This window comes from Embiotoca jacksoni, unplaced genomic scaffold (assembly GCF_022577435.1).
Source record: "Embiotoca jacksoni isolate LCO1_2020_lvr unplaced genomic scaffold, fEmbJac1.0.p SCAF_18, whole genome shotgun sequence".
Lineage (NCBI taxonomy): Eukaryota > Metazoa > Chordata > Actinopteri > Embiotocidae > Embiotoca > Embiotoca jacksoni.
In genome coordinates this window covers 3,655,256-3,683,063 of record NW_027185318.1, presented here as the reverse complement: position 1 = coordinate 3,683,063, position 27,808 = coordinate 3,655,256, and the positions used below count along the sequence as shown (strand labels likewise).

At 45.6% G+C, this 27,808-nt stretch overlaps 1 protein-coding gene across 1 annotated transcript; it reads left to right on the top strand.

Annotated features, from left to right (window-relative positions):
• Nucleotides 1-1,908: 1,908 nt before the first annotated feature.
• tmem260 (transmembrane protein 260) lies at nt 1,909-27,197 on the top strand. Its single transcript, XM_069152169.1, has 16 exons — nt 1,909-2,272; nt 5,922-5,953; nt 7,441-7,592; nt 16,126-16,303; nt 16,411-16,524; nt 16,774-16,953; nt 17,089-17,129; nt 18,771-18,857; nt 19,921-20,029; nt 20,826-20,998; nt 22,245-22,416; nt 23,151-23,290; nt 23,900-24,076; nt 24,933-24,986; nt 25,248-25,332; nt 25,456-27,197. The coding sequence occupies exons 1-16, from the start codon at nt 2,164-2,166 to the stop codon at nt 25,714-25,716; spliced, it is 2,064 nt and encodes a 687-aa protein (XP_069008270.1). The 5' UTR covers nt 1,909-2,163; the 3' UTR covers nt 25,717-27,197.
• The last annotated feature ends 611 nt before the right edge of the window (nt 27,198-27,808 follow it).

The following is a 27,808-nucleotide window of genomic DNA, read 5'->3' as shown; positions in this document are numbered from 1 at the left end:
GTGATTGTTAGTGTAAAAAGGAAACATACGCACATTTCAAACAACAGTTTTGCTCCGTTGGACCGTCACAATTCACCATTAATGCCCGTTCTTATCTTATGCTACAAATCCCCAGAGCTGGAACATTAGAACTCTCTAATCACACACACTGGCACGCATTGAGTGTGTGTACGGGCACACTCGCTCCACACACACACACAAACACAAACACACACATACAAATGCACACACCTCACATACAATCTGAAAAGATAATGAATTTAATACCGCTGCTATTACAGTCAACTAATGTTTGTTAATAGCCTGGTGCCATATGGAACGAGGGCCTCAGCCATGTGGGTAATTCCTCTCTTTGGACAAGCTGTCAATAAAAAGGCCTTGCATTTTGTGGATGCATGGGATGGAAGGGGGGTGGCGGGGGGGGGGGGGGGGGGGGGGCTCGGAGGATGCGCTTAATCCAGCAGACTCTCTAATGATTCCTGTGCGCCTCGAATAGGAGCTGCAGGCCTCTATGAATACGCTCGCAGCTGTGTTTTATCTCTCCTATCAAGAGCTGGACTATGTGTCCATATTAGGACTCCAGTGAGCATTAGTGTATATGCTGTAGTTTGACCGGGCGCAGTGTTGTATTTAGAGAGAAGACTTTATGACGTGCCTGATTACACCCCCCCCCCCCCCCCCCCCCCCCCCCCAAATTCACTCCATCCCCTCCCCACATCCCTCTGCCAGCACTGCAGCCCAGCGGATAACCAAGCTTGGATTAGCAGTGACATCACACTGAAGAGATGGCTGAGCCCCAGTGTGAGGAAGGGTGAGTACTTTGGTGTGTGTGTGTGTGTGTGTGTGTGTCAGATGGGTGTGAGTGTTATGTGTGTGTGTTCAAGACTGATTAGACGGCGAGGGTGGTGGTGAGAGGGTAGGGAGGATTAGAGAGCCATCTGAGAGTTGGTTAGGTGCTGACACCACTCCACCTCACCAAGGGCTCAATTTACTGAGGGATCAGACTCATTTATGGTGGGCCGGGATTATTATCAGTTCAATAGGGCAATTTCTTTATTACAGTCACCCCCTCGACCTGTGAAATATGGATACTTGTGAGACATTTATGAGTTCATGTATCTTGTTTCAGGTACAATCCAGTGCTTTTCTGCCCAATTAATTGCGTATCAGCGGCAGGTATAGCAGCAGCTCCGACGGTACGCCCTGTTTAAATGAAGCGATACTACCATTTATTCAGGAGGGAGATTTAATAGGGCGACGATATAACGTGAAGCTTTTTTTTAGGGCTTCGGTTTTACCAATGCCAACACTCAGCCGGCCCTCCCCGTTGAAGCTCATTGAGTATCACTCACCTGATTTTTATTTATTTATTTATTTTTTTCTCCACAACACAGTCCGCTGAGAAAACATCCACAACAACAACAACATCGGAGCAATCGAGCAACTGTGAATGAAGTGAGCAGGTTCTCCCGTTTTACTGGTTATGTACTGGTTAAGTCCATTTTGGGCCTTCACACATTAATTCTCCTTCCTCACAGGTTTCACATATCAGGAAATAGAAGATAACAAGTGAGAAAAATACTGCCACAAAAGACATGATGGTATACAATTTTTTTATTTTTTTTAATTTTTTTTAATAATTAGTTCTGAAATTTATACAAAATATATTCTGTAAAAAACACAAACAGGCATACAGACACGGTAAAAGTTTAAAAGATTTCCCTCTGTGCTATTTCCCCAGCAAATATCAGCTTTACATTCCTGAATCACTGCGAGTGAATATTTACGAGGAAAAGCTGCAAAATAAATCACAACGTTTTAGACATTTTGAAAAGAGCGCGTCTGGTAATATCGCGAGATTTAGCTCGTCGGCGTGGACGAGAGTTGCTACTTCCCGGAACAGAAACGGCTCAATTCATCGAACTCTCACGCGTGCGCCAAAAAAAAACAAAACAACAACGCAGTTTTTTTAATTTGATGTTATATTAACGTCATTTTTTTTTTTTTTTATCTCAGTCGAACATCGGCGGCCAGATAACGGGCTAACTCACAGCTTTATTTCCGGTTCCCAACTCCCCGAACTGTACGGACGCTAGCTAAAGCTATCACGCTACGTTAAGTGACGCCGGTGGAAATTATCAGTATTTTCCCTCCAGAATTAAAATGTCTGCGGAGCACAAGACGAGCTGGATGCTGACCGGCGCTACCGTGGCTTGTGTCGTGGCTCTGTATGTGCCATGTGTGCAGAGGACCGTCCCGGGAGGAGACTCGGGTTGGTGCTAGCATGCTGGCTATTGCTCATTTTGGTCACGTGGCTTTGTTGTGTTGCGGCTCAACCAATCAAATGGCGTCTTGTGAACTCAGCTGCTGCTGCTGCATCCAGTCTGTCTGTCTGTCTGTCTGTCTATCTATCTATCTATCTATCTATCTATCTATCTATCTATTTATCTATTATCTATCTATCTATCTATCTGTCTGTCTGTCTGTCTGTCTGTCTGTCTGTCTGTCTGTCTGTCTGTCTATCTATCTATCTATCTACCTATTTATCTATTTATCTATCTATCTATCTATCTATCTATCTATCTGTCTGTCTGTCTATCTATCTATCTATCTATCTATCTATCTATCTATCTACCTATTTATCTATTTATCTATTATCTATCTATCTATCTATCTATCTGTCTGTCTGTCTGTCTGTCTATCTATCTACCTATCTATCTGTCTATCTATCTATCTATCTATCTATCTATTAATCTATCTATCTATCTATCTATCTATTTATAATGTAACATTGTATTGACTTCTGTGCAGTTTGTTTTATTTGCCTGCTTTGCTTACAGTTCAGAATTTAAACATCACTGTAGAACCAGTGAGTGTTATTTCAAATGTTTATCGACATTAATTTGAATCCTTCGTTAAGTATTGTGGCAAAGATATTATATGATGATGGTAATTACTACTGTCGTCTTGCTGTTGACTTGCACCTCATTTAAATCACCTTCTCTGAAACAAAACATCTGTCATTCATTAAGTTACATTTTGAACTTTTTTTTTTCTACATTTTGGTTTTCATGCAACTTTTTCTTTTTTTTCTTTACAGATGCCACAAAAACTAAAATTGTCCGACATTATTTGTCTGACTGATTGCACACGATTTAGCCTCTTCACCTCCTCGATCATAAATCCATCAGTCGACTTCAAACTATGCAGAACTTGGCTTTTAACTAAAAAGTAAAGATTTTACTGTTGACTTTTCAAGGCTCTTCGCGGCCTCCCTCCCTCCTGTTTAGCTGACCTGATTGTCTGACATCCTCAGACAAGACACTTTTATTTGTTTGTTTATTTGTTTATTAATGACAAAGCATTTTTGAGGAAATAAAGGTCGGCAGAGTCGATGACGTCTTTTAAATCTCTTCTGAAAACATGCTTTTATCGGGGAACCTTTGCTGCTTTTAGTTGATTTTAGTGATCCTCCCCTATTTATTTTACACCCTGTTTTAATTTGTTTTATGGTTGTTTTATACACTCATTGTGTTGTTGGGTGTTGTGTTGCTTTGTTTTTTTAATGGCTTATTTTATGTGAAGCACTTTGTAACTCGAATTTAGAAAAGTGCGATCCAAATATAGCTCATTGATATTATTGTAATGACGAAGCAATCTGGCCTGACATTGACTCACTAGATAATTTGGCTTGTTTGTTTTAATTCAATATTACGTGTGTTTGCATAAATTAAATTTGCACTCTTCCGTATCGAGGCTTAACAGCAGGCCTGAATGTGTTTCACTCAGCACCTTCCCGGTGTGTTTCCCAACATTCTTGTAATGCAGTTTATGAAGGAATGCCCTGCACAATTACAAACAGTGTTTCGAAGTGATAGCAAGGTTACAAACTTGTAAATGTGGGACTTGAGGGCATGAAGGCTCCGCGTGTTAGGTTTGCTGCGCTCTGGCATACGAGCTGCAGAAGGGAATGAATGCATTCAGCGGAGTGGAAGCGGACGAAAAGCTCGGCCAGATACGAGCGAGCCGAGATGAGGAGAGAGCCGAGATGAGGAGAGAGCCGAGATGAGGAGCGCTGAGTGGCCCTGCTGCTTGTGCTGCTGTCTAGCGAACAGGGCCTTTGAAAAAAAATGGCCAGCCCCTTCTCCACAGTGTTTAGGGACGGTGCAGGATGCCCGCTCTGATAGTGCCAGCTGAACACCCTTCCGAATTCTCCAGGTCTCCGTCTCTGTGTCCTAATCTCTTTAGGTGTGATGTGCCCTGGAGAGGCTTGAGCGCAGCCCCGCGGGTACGCTGTTGTCTAGGAATGTGGAGTGTGGAAATGACGGGGATTATGGGAAGACTGGTGTGGGTGCCCATGCTCCACAATCACAAAGACTCTTGGCACCCGTGCTGCTACCCCCGTTGAGTCAATATTTTTCCCTTTTTTTAGTATCGGCGCTGCAAAACTGCATCTCTGTGGCGCCGAGATGGATGTTTTGGCTCAGTATTAGCTGGAGTTTTCCGAGTTGAATGGTGTAAAAGTGTGCCACTAGTGAGGGGAAATGAGTGAAATTGAGAAACCGATGAAGGATGAGAAAGTGTGATGTAAAAATGATGGCGGGTAGCTGCCGGCTCTTGCCAGGTGAAATGGAGCTGTGAAAACATTTAAGCTGTGCAGGTGGAGGAGTTCTGACTTCATGGTCCATTAGACTGATAAGAGTTAGGGCTCCTCGTGTGGCAGAAATTTAGGCATCATAATTCACTGTATCGGCAAGGTTGCAAAATATGTGAGGCAGCCAGTGCCATCTGAAATTCAGCCGTTCTGTTCCATAATGGTTGGTACTGTGTCGCAGCCCATGTTATTGCTCTTCAAACGTTTATTTTTGATATTTAAAAACACTTTACAGTCGCTTGGAATTGGAATTGGAATTAAAACACCGAGCTGTTGTTGTTTTTCATGTTTAGTATGTTGGGTACCATTATGATGAACACTAGGGAGGACTTTATTTTAACCTGTATGTTTTTGAGCAAAAAAAAAAAAAAATTTACATTTATTCTCTCATTACGTGTAGCGTGTGTTCATTTATTTAATCGACTCGTTTTCCTGTCAGCGCTGGTGGAAGAAACAAGGCCCCTGTTTCACGGGATGCATTTGATTGAGAAACGACTACCCACCTGGTGCCAGTAGAGGGAGCTGTCCTGAACCCAAACATTTATCAATGTCATTTAATCTGAACCAAATTTCAATTTTCATGAGTGGGAGATGCAAACATTGGGTGAGAAATCAGTCTAATTTGAAACGCTCTGGGTGTATTCTGGCACAAATGGGTTTGTGCCCAGATACATTAAAGCTTCCTCAAATAGCTTTTAGGGGTTTTCTTTTCACTTTGTGCTGCGCCTCACACAGAGCTTGTCAAAAAATTGTGCAGCCGGCTCTTATTTTTCCAGCTTACCTCATTCTGTGACTGTCACCAACGTAGCCTTTCTGTTTGTGCCCAACGGACTAAAGGAGACACTGAGACACTGGGAGTGTGGGAGCAGGCGAGAGGCACGTAGAGGAGCGCAAGAAACAGGGGAGGGGAAAGGACCCTGATGCACAGGGAGGATGGGACTGGAAGCATTATTCTCAGATCAGCATATGTGTGTCTTTGTGTGACAGAGCATCGGAGAGGGAGTCTAATGGTTTGTGTGTGTTTGTATCTGTGTGTATGTGCTGGAGGAGGGAGGGAGGGAGGGATCAGGGGAGAAGCGAAAGATGAAGAGAATGAGCGTGCCGCTTAGGAAATGTCACACTGGGAAGATTTGCAGGTTTTGATCCTGGCAAATTAATGCAAAACCCCAGTGCAAGTATTTGATTTGGGAAAACTTTGGGAGCAGACTTGTCTCTTAATAATAATTATTGGGTTTACATTAATTTCCTCCCCTATTCTCTTCCACAGGAGAGCTGATCACCACTGCTTGTGAGCTGGGGGTAAGTATTAGCTGTATTGTTTAATCAATTCACTCATTAACTCTTATACGCATTAAGGAAGTTTAATTAAGCATGGGCAGAAAGCAGATTAATTTACTTTCAGTCCACAGGTTTTTTCCCCTTCTTTTCTATACACTTATTTTACTAAGTTGCAAGTAGAGAATGCTATAATTTGCAACCCGTTTTTCAAATCCAATTAAAGTCAATGGTAAGGCGATGGCTTTTGTAGGCTTTGCCTTATGTACGGTATAAGGCTTATTATATCCACCCCTCTTTTTTGTGTGTGTGTGTAAGCCGCGAAGAATGAACTAAATCGGGTTAACAGTTATAATAAGTTTTATTATTTAATAAAGTTTATTACGCCGCTGTGATCCTTTTAGGGAGGCTGTGTCGGTGTCACTATGCCAGTAATCCTGCCGTTAGTGCTGCAGTCCGTGTGGCCTGCCTGTCTGCCTTTCAGGCCTCCCCAGGGCCTCGCAGGCCATCCCCGGGCCCCGGGCTACTGCCACCCCCCCCATCTTGTGATCCCCAGAGTTCCACGGTGCTGCTTCCCTTTCGGCTCCCTGCGGCCGTTATCCCTCGACTGTCCTCTGGCTGCATATATGGCCACGCAACCCTTCAGCTCATTGTGGTGGAGTTACCTACCTGTCTCGTGCGAACATTTACTTCACCGAACGCCCTACTATCAATCTGTGCTGGAGTTTCTTTTCTTTTCTTCTCTTATTCACTGCTCGTAGTTTGCTCAGTAGTTGGCTTCTTTTCCACCCCCTTGTTGTTTACCTGCCCGAGCGTACAGAGCCTTCGCCGTGACTGTTGTTTGAGGTGACTGTTATGGCCGTCGCACTCTCACCTTTCAGCTCTGTGTTCATTTGAAGAGCTGCCCCTTCTCCCCGCCTGCATGGCTCGTGCTATCAGTGCCAGGGAATGAGTCTGTGTTTAATGACTGAGCCCTTATCTGGGTGGAGGAGACTTAGCGGCTAATTGCTGTGATTGCTGAGATCCCCCAGGCGAGAATGACTCCGGCTCTGAGGTGGTTTGTGGGCTGAAGGCTGGCGAGCACCACGTGCTTCACCGGGGGCTCCGGGGAGCCTCGCTGTCCTTGGGAAGAGGCCAGTGGAGAAGAAGTGAGGAGAGGGAGAGGAGGGCTGTGGTATCATTGCAGAGTCAGCTTGCGGTCAGGCCAGGAGGGATGTGTCTGACTCCTCTCTCCTCTGCAGCTACGACACTGCTGGCATTTACTGAGGGCAGAAAGGCAAACTTGTCACCCAGTTCTGAAGGTTTACAGTTTACAACATCTGCATCACCCTCGGGCTGCCTAGAAGAGAATATAAGATGTATAATGTGCACTTTCACCATCTCAACCTGGTTTCCCCTCAAGCACATCTTCAGTAAAGCGTTACCTGTTTTATGTGCTGTTCTCTTGAAGCTGTGAGTTTATCTTTCATTGCGTCTCTGGGTTTGGGTTTCTGTCTTTGTCTTCTAACCAGGTGGCCCATCCTCCAGGATACCCGCTCTTCACCCTACTAGCTCGCCTCGCTATGTGTCTACTGCCCTCTGTCTCTCCTGCCCACAGTGTCAATCTGATGAGTAGCCTGCTGGGGGCGGCAGCTTGTGGTGGCCTCTGCATTACTGTCTGCAGGTAGGCGTATAAAAATATACACTATTCTTCCACAATCTCTCGATGTATTTGTGCCATTATCTTTCACCGTAACTCGGCTTTTTTTCCATCTTCAATCTGAGCATTTTTGTGCATCATTTTGGCTCCGTCAAAAGATGTGATGTAAGTCACATCTATCAGTCTCAAACTGAGATCTCAGGGAAGTAGAGATGAGCCCTCTGGTGACTAGCACACATCAAGGGAAGTAACAACGAGGAGAAGAAGACGTTTTTGAGTGGACGAGGTCTTTAAACATTCCCCCACTGACTTTTTGCATCTTGATGCTGTCTGGAACGGAGAGCTGTATTTTTGGGTCCTGACTGACAGGCGTTGGTCTCCCTGATCCTCTGTTCAGTATTCAGGAGCAGAGCCCCGGCCGCCTCCCCCCCTCCCACCACCCTACCCTGCCTGTTTACCCATCAGCCACCCGTTGTGACCGTGCGTGTATGTGTATGTATATCACAATTATCGTGCCCTCCAACCCTCACCCTGACGTCCCTGTTCTCCTGCTCCCCCCCCACTGCCCAGCATGCTCCCAATCCTGACATGGCACGATTTCTAATCTCCCCCTTCTTGCCTCCTGGGTCTGAGGAACAGGATCACTAACTCTGCTCCTCCTCCCCGCCCCCCCCCCCCCCCCCCCTCTCTCTCTTCAACCACCTCTTCCCTTCGCTCAGTCATGAACACAGTTGACATCTCTGCATTGCCATCTACCACCCTGCAGTTTTGCCTGCTGCTGACCCCATCATGTAAGGAGTATTTCACCCCTTCCTGCTTTGTCTGTGTGTTTATCTCGCATGGTTGGCCGGACTACCTTACATCACCCTTTTGCTGATCGTAGTAATTTTCCACATTGCTTTGTTGGTGGCAGCTTAGTGTCAACATTTTACCTTTTTGTCACAGTTTATGCATACTGGGTTCATTTCCAAACATGTCGTATACTTCTAACGTACTCCTTCCAGAATAGTAATTGTTGAATATGATGTAATGTCTTCCTGCTGTACACCTTTGGCAGGCTGTGAGGACCCGGTGATAGTGGGAGGAAAGTAGGTTAAAATGGAAATGTGTGCGTTCCCAAGTGTGTGTGTGTGTGTGTGTGTGTGTGTGTGTGTGTGTGTGTGTGTGTGTGTGTGTGTGTGTGTGTGTGTGTGTGTGTGTGTGTGCACGTGTGTGTGTGCTCGGTGGCAGGTGGTCCGGAGAAGGTCAGGGTACAGGGTCAGCCCTGCTGGAGTAGGGCAGGGGCCGGGGAGGGAGAGCTCGCCAGGGGACTGGCCCTAAGCCCAGGCTGCATCAGCCTCAGATGCTTCCCTGCCTCACTGTTCCCTCAGAGGTGAATCAAAACCTGCCAGCTTCCACCTGCCTTCTCAGGACAGGACCAGAGAGAGGAAAGAATAACGTGAGGGTCAAAAAGGGAAGAAGCGCCACACTTCCACGGGATGTTTTGACTGTGTATCCCTACTGACACCCCAAGTCTTAATGCATTTGATGAGCTACTAGTCAATTGGAGGATTGGACTCAGCCCTTGGCCAGACATTTACAGTTATTTTGAGGCCAGAAAATATCCACGCACTCTGGGCAATATTTGGCTCCTAGTGTGCATGTTAACTGTAGCCCTGTCGGTAATCTCTGGGGATTTAGATCCAGTTGTGGATTATGGTCAAGTAAAAAGTCATTATGAAGAGCTGCAACCCCCCTCCCTTCCCCACACAGCCCCCACCAACTCGGGTTGATGGGTAGTGAGGACTTCAGCCAGAACACACAGTCACACCATATAAGCTCTTAAGTGTAAATGTATAATCTATGCTTTCAATTGGGAAAAATAAGCATAAAAGGTTTTAGTCATTATCTGTTCAGGGCCTAGTTTGGGATGAGCTGTGAGGTTGTGGATCAGCTGGCACACACGGCCTAGTGAGGGGTTACTGGAGAGGGCAAAAGATGAGGACTGGGAGAGGGTTTCTGGCTGGTCCAGACCTCCCTCGTGCTTCTGGCACGGAGGGCATTGGGTGCTTTGACCATATGAAGAATATTGGCATAGATGTGGTGCCACAGCCCTGCAGGGACACTCTGGCCGGGTCTTTCCCTCAGATGAAATGCCAAAACTGACCAGTCGATACCCGTTCGTACCTGCCCTGCCCTTGCAGTGACACTAGTTTGCTGTGTCTTTTCCAGACATGATGAAGTTCTGAAATGTCTTTTGTTGTTTTTGTCCCTTTGTGGCCCTCCTAAACTTTTTCACTGCTTCTTATTTTTTAGCTCAGAAGTCGACCCCCCCGACCCCTCCTCCTTCCCCCAAACAAATCATTGCTTTGTGTGATTATGTTCAGATGGCAAAATATACTGAAGTTAATACGGGTAGTTGAAGACAGTTTCTCTCAAATAATAAATTGTAAGACCTTGAAATTCATCTGGAATATACCCAACATGGCAAGCCTTTGATGTATCAATTTAAATTAGTCGGCCAGATTGCCGTGTTTAATGTGGGGGAATGTAAGTTGATAGGCTTGGAAGCCACTTCTCTCTCTTGCATAAGTTTAAATGTAGCACTTTAGCCTCCCTTTGATTTGTCAATTACAGTTCTCTTGGCTTGATCATATGGTTTGATGGCCAAATTGCATGTCTTGTTATGTTTTCACACCATGGCCTGACAAGCCTTTGAGGATGGAGGACGTAAGGATAATTACTATCGATTGCACTCGGAGGTTCACAGAAAGAAAACATCTGACTCGTGGAATGCTAAAGGCCTCAGCCGTGAGTCTCTGGAGGAATGCACCCTTCGTAGCAGGATAATCCAGACAGCTCGGTATTCTGTGCTCTCTCGTCTCACAGTTTATCTGCTAAAGCTGCTCTGAATCTCTGCTACCTGAGAGGAATCTCTCTCCATTCCCAAGCTTATCCTGAGAAACCAGGAGCAGACACGTTAGTGCGCTGACAGCCATCACGGCAGAAAAACAACCTCGCAGCACTCAGTCATCAGCACTTTTGGTTTGATCACATGATTACATAACCAGGCCCGTCGAAGCCCACCAAACGTGTCTGGCCTCCCCTTCTCCCTGGCGGCCCTCAAAAGAAAACGCACACCTGCGAGAGGCTCCCCCGCCAGGAGCTGGCCCATGTGGCACAGCTGATACCTCAGTGGACGGGAGGTTGGGCGTGGTGCCATCCCCAGCTCCTTATAAGGACCTCCACCATATGGTCCTGATGGTGCTTTCTCTCCTTGCTCAGGTGGGTTGTTTTTCCACAGGGGTGGGGTTGTGTGCGTCTTGATGAAATCATATTAGAAGCAGTGTCTATGCGGATTTTTTTTATTTTTTTTATTGCAACCATAGTTTGTGGAAAACAGCTGAATAGAGTTGTTTTGTTGGATAATGTTCTCACCTCTCCCTGCAGGTGGCAAGGCTGCCCCTCCCTCTCACATCTGCTACGGTGGGATAAAATCTTCATCCCAAGTGGCAACAGAGGATACACCCATTACTGTTTTCCTCTGAAAACACAGAAGACAATTTTAAGTTTGTCTGTTTTAAAAGGCTCCAATCTGTGGACCTTTTGTTCCTATTCTGCAGTATCTCATCCGTCATATTGTAGTCCAACAGACCTCCTTTACTCCCCCCCATCCACAGCATGACCAATGGTTCCCCCAGGACTCATCTTCTAATACAGTTAAACAGATGTCTAATGAAGATGTTATTTCCTCATTACTGGCTACGGGATGGGGATAGCGAGGAGGAGGGAGGAGGGCTAGATAGACAGCAGAATACAGTAGCGGTTTAATATTCCTTTCGCCCGTGGGCCTGAGATTGTGTCTGCCTCGGACGTCAATATTACATTCCTCACCCACCACAGGCAGTCTTAATAAGGCACCAGGCACAGAGACGGATCAGACTCGGCAATTACAATTCACCCAGAATTAGTTAATGGAATCTATACAGCAACATTTATGTATCACTGGTGTGTGCCTAATGACTTTGTTGGAAAAAGCAGCAATAAAAATGGCATTCAGTGAATTGCATAAACACGGGATTTTTCTAAATTGTTTTTTTTTTTCCTCTCCCCTCTTCCTGTAATTTTTGTGTGTTGGGTGGAGATTAAGATGGCATTCTGGAAGAAATTGTCATGTCAGTGCTGCATTGTTTGAGCAGAATTGTGGTGATTAATTTTACACGCACTTGTAGCACTGGAGCTCTCTCCTGGAGGCGGGGTGTCTGAGCGACAGAGCCGGGACCCTTTTTTTTAAATTTATTTATTTTATTTTAATGCTTCTTTTTTTTTTACACCCTCCTCTCTGTGGAAACCAACAGCATCATCTTCGCACACCGGATGAGGCAGGAAAGAGAGGGAGGTGCCTGGTTTTGTGATTGGCTGAAAATGTGTTTGTGGCTTCCCATATATAATATTCAAATATACAGTTTTGAAAGTCAATTTAGAAAATAAACGGTTTGGGTAACACTTCTATTTCAATCTATTTCAGATTTTTCTATCCTGCGTGTGATGATATTTTGCTGATGGCTGTTGGTTCTTTCAGAAAATTTCACACAAAATAATTGAGTATTTCTCTCGAATAGAAGAAGCTAAAAATTTCAGAATGTCGTAACTCAATAATACGTCCTTTATGGGAGAAATCAATTCTATGATATTAGTAAGTATATTTTCCTCATATGAGCATGTATCACAATGGTTACTTTATCTTCAGTTACACATAAAATATTAAACACAATAAAAATCATGATATAACATTATTTTGTTTCTATTGGCTTGAAATCATGAATTTTACAGGTGTCTCCGGTGAATTAACTTTTCACTTCCATAAAGTTGGAGAACTTATAAAAGATTGATTTAAAATTAATCATCAAAATCAAAGGAGCACTCTGCTTTTTTTAATTTGAGAATAAAAATCTGGATATGTCAGAGAGTCCGACATATCCAGATTTTTATTCTCAAATTTAAGCCAAGCCCCTAAAACCCTGGATTCTACATTTCCCGTAATGCAACTCAGGACATCTTTCTTTAAGCCTACTCTGTGTATTTAACATATTTAAAAATTCTGCTCCCAAGTTTTGTAAAGTTCACTTTTTATTGAAATCTCGATTGTCAGAACCTCAACCAAAATAATAATAATCTCATTTATATATTCTGAACACTAGGAAACTTTTCCGGAGACTTTATGCAGCTGTTTTTACGCCTTTGTGATGAGAAAACTGAACTTGGTTGAGTTCAAAACAACACAATTTTCTGCAATAATGAAACTATGTTAATTCTTCTTCGGCAGAATTGTATCAGAACAATATGACCAATCATTTAGTAGTGTCGCTCAGCTCTAAAGTATAAATGGGCTATCTAATGGAGTGTTTGATTTCCTGACAGGCCCTTTAGTTTAAACATTTGTGTGTCAATTGCTGCCTGGCTTTTAAACTTCAAAGCATCAGACACGTACCGCTGTCATATGATAACTGCTAAGTACCCTGCCTGGTGTCCCGGCCAGTGGGCAGCCCACGGGGTATGAGCGAGGGCCAGCTGGAAACCTCAGCCTCGGCCCGAGCAGACCACCTCCTCTCTCGGGCTTTTTTACCCTCTTCAGGAATGTGTGATTCTTTTCCAGCGCTGCTTCCCCCAAACCACCACATGGTTAGAGAACAGTGCGGCGCTGATCCGCGATGGCACGGCTGCGGTATTGTCCGTTCCCCCGGGGTGGTGTGTGACGGTGGCTCCCTTGGCCAGCTCCATTGTGAAGCCTCATTCAGTGTGGAGTGCTGGTGTAAGCTTTTTGTGTGCTGTTATTTAGCACATGGCATGTCTCCGGCTCCTACTGTAGAACTGAGGGGGTAAACAAGGCAGGTCTCATTTTGACACTTCAAAGTGATTATACTGAGCTTTTGTTGTGTCCTTGAAGGGGACATTGCTTACCAGAGTCTATTGTATTATTGTCATTTTTTTTTATATACCTTTCATCTTTCCTTTTGAACCTGTTTTAATTGTTTAGGTTACATTTTTTTCCCCTGTTTTATCAATGTTATTCCTTCAGCTCGTAAAAAAAAAAGTTGAATTATTTAGTTAGTATCTTAGTAGTTATTTCCAAGTTTGCGCTTCATTTCAGGCTTCATGCAGAATATTTGTCATTCAGTTAATTACCCAAGTGATGACACAGACGTTTTTTGGCAGGGCGGATGGGTTCAGGGTAGAATAGTCTCGTTGTCAGCCGTGTTATTCTCCTGCCACGTCTCAACCAGGCCATTGTCAGTGAGCCACAACATTTCAGCACAGCAGCATCCTGCACAGCATTGAGTTGTGATAACAGGGAACACGGCCACTCTGGTGTCAGAATGTGTCCTGCTTTATCCTGGCGCCCTGGGAGCAGGCAGCCTGGAGAATGAGCTTGTGGAGAGGCTGAGAGGCTGACTGGGTCCCAGGTGGTCCCGCGCAGACAGACAGGTCATTTACAGCCCGCACTGTACACACATCACTGGCTTCTTACGGACTGACAAGCTGTAACAGAGAGATTTGTCAGGCACTCAGGGAGAATAAAGAAGTTAAAGAACAGGAGTGTGTGTTGTGTGTGTGTGTGTGTGTGTGTGTGTGTGTGTGTGTGTGTGTGTGTGTGTGTGTGTGTGTGTGTGTGTGTGTGTGTGTGTGTGTGTGTGTGTGTCTTTGAATATGTGAGGAGTGCTGGCTATCAGACGAGCTTCTGAAGCAGGAACAGACTCGGTGTAATAACCCCCTCCGTGGACCCCCCCTGGACCGTTCTGCCCCCTGTGCCCCCCCCCCCCCCCCCCAAAACCAGCCCCCCTGCTAAGTGCATGAGCTGTGGGTTAATTGTCATGCAGGGAGGTAAAATTATGGGTGCGGGAGGTCTCTGCACCTCAACAAAAGTCCCCATCTGCCCCCCTCCATCCCTCCCTCCCTCCCTCACTCCCTCCCTTCCTTTCTCCCACCACCACCACCACCATCACCACCGCCACCACCCTTCATCCTTCCTTCAAGTTACAACTAATTCCTGGAGCGGTGCAGTGAGAAAGACGCTGCTATCTCTTATTAAGACCCACTCCTAGACGCCCCCCCCCCTCCCCCCCTCCGTTAAGTGCACGCACACACACACACACGCACACACACACACACACACACACACACACACATACAGTATACATACTCATTCACCAAGCTTGCCTTACACTGAACACAGAGGAAAAATAGTGGAGAGTAGGAGAGAGAAAACCCAAGAAAAAAGGGGAAGTAGTCAGCAAGCAAGAGTTTTTTTTTTTTCTTCTTACCCTTCTCTCGCTCTCCCTCTCCTTTTTTTTCCTGATTTACCGCGCTTTCCTCAGAAAGCTCCATTGTTCCCCTAGCCTAAGTCTCATCAGGCCTTTTGTGGCTGACTATCACAGCGGCAGGCAGAGAGCTGGAAATGTATAAATGGTATCATGCCTTGTGATTAATGGCGGTGCTTATGAGTCAGGTCTGATAACGGGCCTGCTCTCTACTCAATTTCAGATACCGTTAATGGAATCTGTCTTCTGCGATTGTAATGTGAGAGCGCCTAATTTGCTATGGAGCTTGAAGCTGTCACCGGCAAGGGATTGTGGGGTCATAAGGGACCTGGCAGCCGTTTGGCCTGCAGCTTGTATCTGCGGTGCTGAATAGAGCAGCTCTCTGCCTGTCAGTTAGCTGATAGGCTGATGAGGACTCTAAGCCACTCCACACAATGGCGGAAAGGGCCATACTGCCTGACTTCCCTAATTGTCGAGCCTGCTCATATTTCAGAGCCAGCATGCTGGGGACTGGGCTGCTTTTTTTTTTTCTTCTTTTCTCTTCTTTCCCCTCTCTCTTCTTGAACTTTTTTTCTTCCTTTTTCTATATTTCATCCTACATCCCGCACACTGTCTCACCCCCTTAACACGCACTTCTCTGCACTATTTCTCTTGTCTTTCCCTTCTCCCCATCATTTGTCGCCTCGCTCTCTCCTCCTCTGTCTCTCATTTTAGTAAGTGGTGGGTCTTAGCGTATGACAGATTATCCCAAGTTTGCTTCAATTACTGCAAAGGAGATGGAGACAGTACAGGAGAGGAGGAAGGGGAAAACTTTTGTGCACACATTATATTTAAGAAGCTGAGGATAAAGTGCTATCTCCACCACGGTGGTTTCTGTGCCAGTCTGCTCGAGATCAACCGGCCGCTGGAGAGGGAGTTCTCATGATATGTGAATTACCCCAAATCACTGGGAGTGTTTTTCAAGGTCTTGTCCGAGGAAGCAAACTTGGGTAGAGGGAGGATTATAATGGGTCCCCAAATTAGTCTGAGGGAAGTGGTGGCTTTTTTTAACTGTAAAATGTTCAGGTTATGTGAAGTTGCTGACTTTGTTGATTTTTGCAGTGTAATTTAGATCAAATAAGTTATGAATATGAAAAAAATTGGTTCTGTAGCCTTGAAAAATGACCAACCAGTGAAATTATTACATTATAAAAGAGCGCTTGTGAATCCTCACTGATCTTTCTTTATAATAACGAAACCCTCTTTTCCTTTGCTGTCAGGTTGGCAGGTCCGGGACCGGGTGCCGTCCTGGCCGCAGGGCTATTTGCTGTGTCCAGGCTCAGCTGGCAGTGGTCCATGGTGGCAGAGGTTTTCACGCTCAACAACCTTTTCGTTGGCCTTCTCTTCTTCTTGACTGCCAGCTTCCACTTTGCTGAAGACACCACGCAGAGGAGGAAGGTAACTCAATCCAACACATCCTTTCCTCTCACTGTTCCTCAGATGTTTAAAAACAACAACAACACCTGGGACTCATCGCAGTGCCCTCTTTTGATTGTCCCCATCAGATTGCACACTGGGGGGCGTTATGTTGTGGATTGGGGCTCTGTAACCAGCACACTCTGGTGCTTTATGTGGTGGTTATCATTCCCTGGGTCCTTTACCGACTCTACTGTCAAAAGGTACGTCACACAGGACATACAGTAAAAGTAGAAATGTGTCCGAATACTCCTAAAATTGGAAAATGGTTTACGTAAACAGGAAGCAGCTACTAACAAAAGAGGGAGTAGTTAGTTTGTCAAGTATGCTCATAAGAATGAGCATACAGAAGGATTCTTTTCTCCCCACACTTTCAACCCGGGTCAGTTTTATATCCTTTTTGGTTAACATGGTAACGCAGATAACAAATCTCTCCCATGCGATTTATACAGGAGCTGTCTTTGCACAGCTTTGCATCTCTGGGGTTGTGTTTCCTCGCCGGCTTTCTGCCGTACATCTACCTGCCGGTCTCCTCCTACCTAAACACGGCCCGTTGGAGCTGGGGGGACCAGACGACCCTCTCGGGTCTGCTGACCCACCTGCTGAGGGCCGAATATGGCACGTTCAATCTCGTACGTGCTCTGTATTTAAACTGACACTTCGTATGTAAACACAATTTATCATCACGTTTCATACCATACGGACTGTGCTGGCTTTTCTTAGTTTGCATACTCATGTTTTTAGTTGTTCTTGTTTTTGTTTTGCAGGCAAAGACAGAGAGCTCCATGAACCTGACCACGATGCTGCAGTAAGTCTTACTTTTGTTCACATTTGAGGTACAAAACACAACTGCTGTCAGAGTCGGTCTGTTCGCTTCAATATTTATTAATCACAGCTTCTTTAATTGCAATGTAGCACATCTAGACCAGGAAGGTCTCATGGAATTTTGAAGTAAGATCGTCATCAAGGACTTGAATTAATATTACTTTTATTATCAATTAATCTTTTGACTGTTTATTCAAGTAATTTTATAATTGAGTCCAATTAGAGTCCAAATGAAATTTTAATTTGCTTGTTTTGTCCAAACAACAGTTTTAACCCAAATATATAACAAATATAAGAAACAAAGAAAAAACAGTGAAATGTCACATTTGGCATCTTTTCTTGATATTCAACTGAAACTAAGGTGCGATTATTCAAATTACTTTAAAGATTTTCTGTCTGGCTAATTGATTAATAAACATTTTCTACGCTAGCATCACTGATCTTTTCATCCACAGATGAAAGTGTGCAGCATATTTCACAGAGGTATTTTATTTCTATTGAGACAGCAGGATGTAAGATGGAGGAGGGAAGAAACAGTGGAGCTGTGAGCTGGTGGGTAGGGGGGTGTGGGGTGGGTGTGGGGGGCTATTTGAGCTGAGGCACAGTGAGGGCACTTATGGGTCCAGAGATGGAGGACCCAACCCTTCATTGCGATGGTTCTGGTTGTTTACACAGGTTTAACCACAGACACACCAATCCGCCATGAGAGTGCTTGCTGCAGCCCATCTCGTTCCTCCTCTCTCCCCGGCAGCTTTTGTTCTTCCCATTCCACTCTCTCCCATCAAAGCAGAACTGAACCTGCTTAGAGGGCCAAATCGCTGTGTTCTGTTTCTCCAGCAGTTTGAAATGATCACTCAGCTCTGGTGTTTAAGCGTGACAAGCTGTGATGACAGACACTGCAATAGAGAAATTGTATTTTTCCACTCTAGCCCCCCCTCCTTCCCCCCACCTCATCCCCCCCCCAACCCCCCATCATCATCACCACCACCCCCGCCCCCTCCGCCCAATTCCCTCCCTCGCTCCCCCGCTACCGCCACCATCACCGCCACCGCAGTCATCCCACTCCTGGTATCTTTCTCCAGCTGACGGGATGGGGGTGCCTGTGCGTCTTAAGGCCCCCCGCCACCAGGCCCCCCTCTGCCAGGCACCCACCCACTTCCCATCACCCCTGCTGCTTGATGGACAAGCACACCTTCAAGATGGGGAAGAGAGGCGAACATGACAGGCATGTCGCACTGGAGACGTAAACCCGCCGGAGAAGCTGACACACACACTCACAAACACGCGCTCATTCACACATAGTGTACATTGGGAGATATAGAGACTCAATAAGCTGTCAAATAGAGATGGGTATTAAGGAAGAGGCAGGAAACTATCTCTCTGCTCTGAGCAAGCGCGCTGTGACTGACAGGCGCTGTGAGGAGGGGACGGGGCTGCGGGGGGTGGATGACACAGTCATTCGTATCTGTCAATCCTATTGAAAGGAGGAGCGCATAGTCCAAGAAGTTTGTTTTGATAGGGGATGGAGGGCATTTAATAATTGGTGTCCTTGAGTTCAGTAGCAGGAAGGGTAATTGAGCTTGTCTCTGGTGTCCGTCACATGTCTGTGTGTCTGTGTGTGCAGGGCCCAGTTGGACCACTGCCTGGCAGAACTTTCGCCTCCTGTTTTGGTGCTGGCAGGAATCGGCGTTCTCCTCTCCTCCTTGGACAGGTAGGATGAGCGAGACGCCAGCGCTCCAAACACCAAACTCTGTCACGCGCATCTCAGCAGCCACTTCAACCAAAAATCTAATCCCCCCCGGAGTAAAAGACGGGGAACAAAACCACTGACAAAATGCTGATCTTAGAGAAAAAGAATACAAAACAACACCGAGGCACCTAACTGTCAAGCTGTCACGACGCTCCGCATTCAGATCAAGAGGAAGTCGATGTGTATTTTGGATTTTCAAAAACATGTTTGTGTGTGTGAGTAAAAATCACTGCTTGTATGTATCTGTATTTGGCAGTGTGATCCAGTCATTTATTAGAGTAGTGCCTTTGCTGGGGTCTGTGGGGTGGAGCTGATAAAGCCCAGTGCTGCCCTGGAGCCCTGCTTCCCCCTCTCCTGAGGTGCCCTGTTATAAACTTGGCTACACACAAACAAGGATGAAAAAGGTCATCGAATGCCAAAAGGAAGCCATGCAAATGCTAATTTACCGAACGTTAAATGTGTAATTGTTTTTAACGAAAACATATCTGAACGTTTTGTTCCTCAAAAAAACATCTGCGTTTACTGATTTATTTAACATAAATGAAGGGAAGCTTGGCTGAGTATTAGTGGCCAGTTGATGGAAATCATCAAATCAAGCTGATGGCAGCAGAATGTATTCTGGCTTGTTAGTGTCTCTTCAGGTTCAGATGATGGTTTGTTATTGCCATGAGGTTAACGTGTTTTCTTTTTAGTGTATAAGTACATTTTACAGCTGTACTGTAATGAGTTTGTGATTCAGCGCTTGGCACCAGCTCATTATGACTCAGTCTGCATTAGAAAATCAATCATGCACCTCTTAGCTGGCTGGCACATACATTTCCTCTCAGGCTTGTGATCTCCATCCCTGCATTAATATTTTTACAGACTTATTTAAGACAAGTATATTTTTACAGAGTAAACAGACAAAGTAATGCCTTAGAATAAATATATAGAAATGGCTGGCAGGAGCAGACGGCAAAATATTCATGAAGTGAATGTGAGCGCCGTGTTTGTACGCCGAGTAATTACTGCTCTTCTCTCCCAGGACGTGCCGCTCCGTGTCCTGGCTGTTGACTGCCATGCTGGTGGTCTACTCGCTGTTCTTTGCTTGGAGAGCCAACCTGGACATCAGCAGACCTTTACTGCTCGGAGTGGTGAGCTACAACACATTTATGTCTTTTGACATCTTGTCTTAAAGCCTAATGCTGTCTTCCAAATGTCGTACTTAAGCGTTAACACTCACTATTTTGAGTGCGTTCAAACACTGTCAACTATGGAAAACATGCAGCGCACTGTATGCACGGATGGTGTACTCAAAATGGTGTGAAACGGCGGGACACTTTCCACCCTCAACAGTCGCCATCTTGGCTACGTAGCAGAAAAGGAGGAACCACCAATGCAAAATATTTTCAAATTGCGGCGTCTCCGAAAGCTGCAGTTGAACACTGCACAAAAGTGTTTATATTTTTAGGCCCACTATGCTGCTGTTGGATAGAAGCCATCAGCATGATTATTGTGTGCGTTGAACAGAGGGCACGAAAACACGATGAATTCTGGGTAAAATAATCAAAGCCGGCAGATAAGTTGGCAGGTGATGCATTCAAATGTTACGGTTATTTGCTACAGTCAGTGCAGAAAACGTCCGCGTGCGATTTGAGACAACAAATACCGTGACCAAATTCAAGCACTGCACAGTAGTGCAAGTCACAGTGTACATGTAAGAACGCTGTATGTGAGCCTACGAAGGGAAGTACGTCATCGGGAACGCAGCCAAAGTGTGTGCATTGCTTAGACATTGCGATATTTTCAATTTATGAGAAATGTACTATATATATAGGCAATAAATACATCCAGAAATAAAACAGCAGTGTATGTCGACGCTGATCCAAACAAGAAAACTACAGCAAACGCCGCCGTGTGCACACGTGTCCGTCCGCTCGCTTCCTGCAGGTCGAGCGTTTCTGGCTGCAGAGCGACGCTGCAGTGTGTGTGCTGGCAGGCCTCGGCTTGAGCCGCACTCACGCTGAGCTGGAGAGGAGGCTGGGCCGCGGGGGGCTGTGGAAGACCACAGGCTGGGTCCTCACTGTAGCTCTGCTGGCACATATGGTGCACACCAATCACAGGTGAGCGCTGCACTCACCGTTACACGCTGTTACAATAACAAAGGTGCTGTGGTTTCGATGTGATGAAAACACACTATAAATAGAAGAGGAATATTGTTATATAGTTTATATATTAAAATGTTTTGAGTGTAAAAGAGCACATTGGGTTTCAGATGAACCTGTGACTATGAGAATAAAATGCTGACTTTAAGTCTTTACGATTTGTTGTGTTGTTGTAGGACTCGTTGTCCTTTTTGCCCTTGGCTTAGAATTTCACTGCATGTGAATGGGGACACCGTCAAAGTGAAGCTAAGTCAGCAGTTTAAACTTATTCTCATTGTTTCATTTCAAATCCAGTGCTAGAAATCCTCACAGTTCCATTTCCACTGTTGTAGATTTCTAGTTAAATGCCCCTATTTCGTTTTGGCTGAGACATAAATTCAGTTTTGTAACATCCAAATTTGCAGACAATTATAAAACTAATAATACGAGAGCAAAGATTTTGATCACAGTAGACATAATTATTGTCGCTGCATTGTGTTGCACTTCTACAGGCTATTAGTGATTCCAGGCTCTAATAGTGTTTTTGTGTCAGGCGGCTCTTGCTTTACAGTTTCTTAGTTGCCGTTGCAGTAACGACACTGGACCCAAATGTGGATGAAGTTTAAATACTTCTGCTTCGTAAAGTTGAAGTGAAATAAAACTCCTCTCTTCTAGTTCCTTCTAAAATCCCCATTGCGTACGTTTTTTTTCCTGAGTCAACCCGATTTGTTTCTCCTCTGCGCTTCATACTGCAGGTCTGAACTCCACATGTCAGGTTTTTCTCTGCTCACCCCATGGTAGGGGCTAAAGAGAGGCACGGTTAGCACATAGATTCCACTCACAGAGCTCAGTCTGAGATGTTAGCTGTCCGAGAAGGCAGATTACACCAGCGTAGCGCCGGGGAGTGCCAGACAGCCATCACTGAGCGGCTTTGATCAAGGGGAGAGCATGGCCTGTGCTGTCAGAGCCATCACACCTGTCTCCCCACGATTAGATAGGCAGCCAGAGCGCTCTGCAGAGGGGAAGGGGCGGGGGCTCTGACAACTTACCCTCCGAGCACCTTGAAAGCATACCTGCAAACACTCACACAGCTGTACACATCACACACACACACACACACACTTCTGAGCAGGGGTGAGGACGCGCTCAACCTGTTTTAAATGCAAGTAAACACAACTTGTGTTTTAATGATATTATATGCTTGCGTTTGTGCTGATGATCCTAGGGAGTGTGATCAGAGCAGTAACAGTGTGGTGGAGAGGTTCGGCAGGGAGCTGCTGGCCTCCGTCCCAAGAGACTCCATCATCCTGACCAGAGGAGACCTGCCTGGAAACTCTCTGCGTTACTTATACTACTGCCAGGACGTACGGCCGGACGTTCGCCTGGTTGACCAGGAGGTCAGAGCCTTCATTTCCACTCTGTTGTCTATGTCTGCATCTGTTCTCTCTGAAGTTTTGACCAAAGAATCACATAATAGTCACATTTTAAGTACAATAATATTTCAAAAACAAAAAAACAGCAGCCCAAGTTTTTTCTGAACTTGGGTATAAAATACAAATACTTGGCAGCAAAGGGCATTCAGATTTAACCTGACATTATCAAATTATGTTAACTTTTGAAATGTTTTGATCTGTGTCCTTCATATTGCAAGCTATGACCTTTTATTTCTTACAGATCTGCTTTAGTGAATTTTTGAGGCTTTTTTTTTTTTTTTTAAATACAAAAAAAAGAAAGACTTGGCAAATAAAAGGATGATTTGTCAGGCAAATTATATTTTTAGGCTAACGGTACCTTAACTTTGCGATAACTGGCAGAAACGCTTTCAGCCTGAAGTCCACATGTATCCGCTCTCTGAGCTGCATATGTAGTCATTATGCATTGCACTGTAAATCATAACTTTTTATATCTCTTCATTAATCACAAGCAGAAAGGATTTTTTAGACAGTAACATAAAGAAAAGAAGCCTCCGACGTCAGACTAAGAAAACCCCTCTTATAATCTCACATATGGACTAAATGCCACTTAAATAGTCAGTAAATCCTTTACTTTTAAGTCAATTGTACTGGTAATTCTTTAACTGCTAATCCGCAAAGATTTGAGCAGAATTGGTGGTACTCTTTCCTCTCACTAGATGATGACATACACTTGGTATGTGGCCAAGCTGGCACAGCACAACCCTGGGGTCCACTTTCCTGGCCGCTGGTGGGACCCGGTCCACACTGAGGAGAAAGACACGTTCAGTCTGGAGCAGTTTCTGTCCCACAACACACAGTGAGTCTGCGAGACGCATGGAGAGAGCCGAGCGGGAATAAAGAGGGATGGTCTGAGCAGCTAAATAGAAGGATGTTAAATGGAGAAAGAGTGAACTGGGAGGGCAACAATGGTCCAAATGGACAAGTGGGTGATCTAATGAGGCAGAGATCAGTGGGATGGTCGACACAGCGGTGAGTGCACGGAGAAGATAAGCCCACAGAACTGTTGAGGCCATAAAAGGAGTTTGATGAACTACAGAAGTCGACTAATCTACTTGATTTGGTTAAACAGTCTCTGGCAGACTCACTGCTGCTCCCTGCTCTCACGATTCACTCCTCTAGGAGGAACCGAGACCCAGAAAAATGGATGGTGCCTTGTTAATACCAAGCCCACCAGGGGGCAGTGTTTGCCAGGCCAACATGTCGTCGTCTCAGTGGGGCAACACTGACCTGTGGGATTAACCCTCGGGGTCTGTGAGCGACACGGGGGGCTGAAGGGAAGCGAGAAGGTGTTGGGATGTGAGGAAATGTTGCTTTACCTGTGTGTCTCATCATCAACAGTCACCTGGAGATAAAAACCGCGAATGTGAGCACGTCTCTGTCTGATTGTTTGTCTGTTTTTCTGCAGGAGGGATGTGTTCACCTGCATCGGGCTGTCTGATGGAGACCGAAGCTGGGAGCGGAGTTTCTCTCCCTGGCCCCTGGGTGTGTGTGACTACCTAGTGCCGCTCCAGAGGCGGTTTCACCCCGAGGAGTGGGCTCACCGCACTCGCAACATCTACAACTGGAGCGAGCCACACAACAGGTGCACGCAAAACCACAGTCGAAACACATCATCTTTATTTGAATGTAAAACAAATCTGTGGGTTTGATCACTGGTAATGACCGGTTCACTCAAGAGACAGTGAAGTTTAATGGATTAAAATTAGCAAAGTGTAATTTTTGCAAGGCTGCTGTTGGCCAAGAAAACAGTTAAATCCTTTAAAAAAAAAAAAAAAAAAATCCCTTTGCTGCCTTTTCTCTCTGTGGTCCTCAGTCATCCTTCCACAGACTCCACAGAGCTTCCCTCAGTGAGGTTGTCCTCTGTTCTCCATGCTGTGATCCAGCTTTTTGCGAATTCAACCAGAGCAAGACATTAGGCCCTCAGCCATTTGAAATGAGACTGAAGATGAAAAATAATGAGTTTCTTATTGCGTTTTGTCAATAACTGTGTCAAAAGTGGAATTAGTCAAAGCTCCATATTCTGTTGCCGTTGCCAGCAGCCCCTCATTCACTCAGATATCCACGGCTGAATACTGTGACATTATTTCCCGCAACCTCACGACAAGCGTGTCCGTCGATGCCCACAAGCCAAATATTAGCTCGGAAACCCTGCTAAAATATTCTTTTGAAGAAGAGGTCAAGTGTTTGCAGTCAACAAAGTGAAAAAAAGGCAGATGTGGTTTTACTCCATGTCTAATGTGCTAGCTGGTATTGTTGCTCAGCCATTTAATGTTTATGCAGCAAACATTGAATTTTAGTGTATCAAAACCTGCACAGCTGAGTGGAACAATATATTCACATAAATAATCATTTATAGTTAGTGGAACTGTGCATAACTGTGCGTATGCCTGAAGTGCTTTAGATAAAGAAATGTGGTTTTTTTTCCCATGTATGAACAGTTTTCATCCTGCATCCTGGGAGCGTGTCGCTAATGAGGAGATGTGGCAAGCCAGGTATGTGAAACGGAAACACTGGTTTCCTCTGTGGAGTGCTTGTATAGTTAGCGTGCAAATAAAAAGCTGCGTCACGATGCATACTGGCCCGCCTAGAACATCTCCATAAACCAGTCTTGTGTGGTAGAGCATCTACATGTACATTCTATTGGGTGGCGGCATCTACATAAATCACTCCATTGGAGTGGTGCGTCTGAGAGTGTGGATCTGCATGGCTCATCCATCCAGCACTTAGCCCTGAGCCTGCGTGCTTTGTTTCAGGATGAAGACGGCTTTCTTTCTGTTTGACCTGGCAGAAAGGCTGCAGGGAGAGGGCACAGCTCGCCTCTTTGAGCTGTCTTACACTGTGAGTCTGACCTCAGCAAACATGCAGCAGTAGCATAGTGCCACAGACAAAGTATGACACATGTAGAGGCTTTTACGTGACGCGTGTTTTTTTTTGTGACTGTATGTGTGTGTGTGTGTGCAGCTGTATAAGGAGATTGTGGGGGCACACTCGGACTACCCTCCAAACTGGGACAAGAACCTGGCGCTGGCATGCGAGAGGCTGCTCCGCTCGGGTCACCGGGGCTACAGTCCAGACAGCCTGCTGACCTGCAGCACCCAGCACTTTAGTCTCTACTTAGAGAAGGAACCCGCCGATCCCCAGGCAGCCGCCATACGCTCGGCCGTTTCTCACCTGCTCAAAGAGAGAGAGCAGCTCCGCCAGAGCCGGAAGCACACGCCCTGATAAGATCCAGAGAGGCCAACGTGGATCTGGCACACCGAGAGTGTGTCGCAAGCCCGGCCGAAGTACAAGGAACGAAGTCTTGAGCCGTGGTTTGGAGTTGTTGCTCCAGAAGGATTCAGACTCATGCACTGGTGTTTACTTTGGCCTAAATAGACTGATGAGTCAGACATTGGTATTAAGGGGAATGCTGAGGCATAAGTGCTGGTGTCCAGTTATGAAACAGAACTCGACCACTCAGCCATGCTTCATTTGATGAATGTTTACAGTTGACCAGGGACGGCTTGACTTCAGGAAGCTTTGACTGACCTCAATCAAGCTCTGCGTGCGCCCCTTAAACTCACCCATTCGATTGCTTTATCGTTACATCCATTTATTTATTTTTTTCTCCTCTATTCTGCTCTCAGAGCTTTTAACGTGCTGATTATTTTGCCTCAGCCTCTGCTCCAGTTCTCTTTTTCTCACATCGGGATGGCAAGGCCGGGATTGAGGGAAACCCAATTTGGGGGCAGAAATGGGGGATTAGAGCGTCTGTTTAATCTAGGACAGACTTGCACTGTGCCACGGCGTCCTCACTCCACACCACCAGCACTACACACCCACCCACCCTCCCCTCCATCCTTCCATCAGTCCATCTTAGATGGTCCTTTAAATGTTTAAAACTAATGGATTCGATGAGTGTAATTTTTTTTTTTTTTTTTTTTTCCATCTCTTCCTTCCTAACAGGAGGCCGTAATCCCTCATGGATTTAAATGAAATGTCACAATGCCAGGGACCCTTTTAGAGGTGTGTTTGTGTGTGCATGCGTGTTGATTTGTGTGTGTGTTTGTGTGTGAACATGCCTAAATCTCCACTCAAGCCCTTTTCCTGCCAGAGCTGCACATAAACATATTCGATAAACAGATCGTGACACTGAAAAGCAAAAAGGCTTTGATCACTAGAGAAGCACGAAGTCATTGAAACTCCAGGGACACACTTAGTCACATAAGACCGTCCGCTCTCTACTCCCGGAAAATAGACGTACTGTCCTGGCAGCGTTGGAGAGAAAGAGCGGCAAACAAATCAGAGTGGACCAGGATGTCTGGAAACAACACCCTTCGTCTTTGTACGTCTTTGACGCGTTCTCACGATCTGACACCTCGGTTACACACTGTTTTTGTAAATGTTAGTGTTGATGTTAATGAGCTTCGTGCCGTGAAGTTTGTTATGCAGAGGTCAGACCAGCATATTGCCATAAGCTTTCTAAAACACTGCTGAAGGAGCCTGCTGTTTGAGATACCACTCGAAAGCGAAGGACAGTCAGTGCATGTGTAGTTTTCTCCGAATGTAATCTGCCCTCTGTGTTCGCAGGCTTGGTTAGCGGCTGTCAGCTGGCTGGATGATGAAGTTCGACCTGCTGTAGCACAGATGGTTTGGTTTCTCATAAAAAAAAAAAAAAGGAAAACTGTCACTCTGCTTTTTACAGATTAAAATATTTCAATAAAGATTTTAATACATTTTGTGCCCCTTTCTCAGACGTGGCATTTTTGGTCAGAAATGTTGCCATATTTGTGGTTTTGACACTTCAAGTACATTGTTGTATGGGGTTGAATCACGTTACATATTACTGTGTATGTTCATGTGTCACATCACAGTTATCTGCCGCCTCTTGTCCCTCCCTCCCCCTCTCTCCTTCTTATTTTTGACTTTACTTTCCTCCTGTTCTCTCTTTTGTCATCCCTTTCTTGTCTCCCACCCTTCCATCCCCTCTCACCCTGTCTTTCCATAACCCCTCTGTTCCTCCTCTCTCCCCTGTTTCTGAGAGTCAGTTGCCCACCCTAAATCAGCAAGCTGCCGAGGATTGTGGGAACCCATGGAATCGCCGTGACCAGGGATGCAGGCAGGGAGCCACGGCAACGCTGGAATGTGGGGCGTCTGAGGAGATAAGAGCTGTGAGCCCAGCCAGCGAGAGGGGAGGGATGCAGCGAGAGAGGAACGAGGGGGGAGGAGGAGGAGGACGAGGCAGAGTGAGGAGGGTGAGACGGAAACAGGGAGAGCAGCAAGTCTGTGAATGGGAGCGACAGAAACACAACACCACAAACAGCCAGAGAGCAAG

What these genes read in the sequence shown, in the direction of transcription:
- tmem260 (XM_069152169.1), top strand. Translation starts at nt 2,164, where the DNA reads ATGTCTGCGGAGCACAAGACGAGCTGGATGCTGACCGGCGCTACCGTG. An exon ending in CTCTGCATTACTGTCTGCAG is followed by an intron (nt 7,593 to 16,125) that starts GTAGGCGTATAA and finishes CTTTGCTGTCAG; the next exon opens with GTTGGCAGGTCCGGGACCGG. An exon ending in ATGGTGCACACCAATCACAG is followed by an intron (nt 20,999 to 22,244) that starts GTGAGCGCTGCA and finishes TGATGATCCTAG; the next exon opens with GGAGTGTGATCAGAGCAGTA.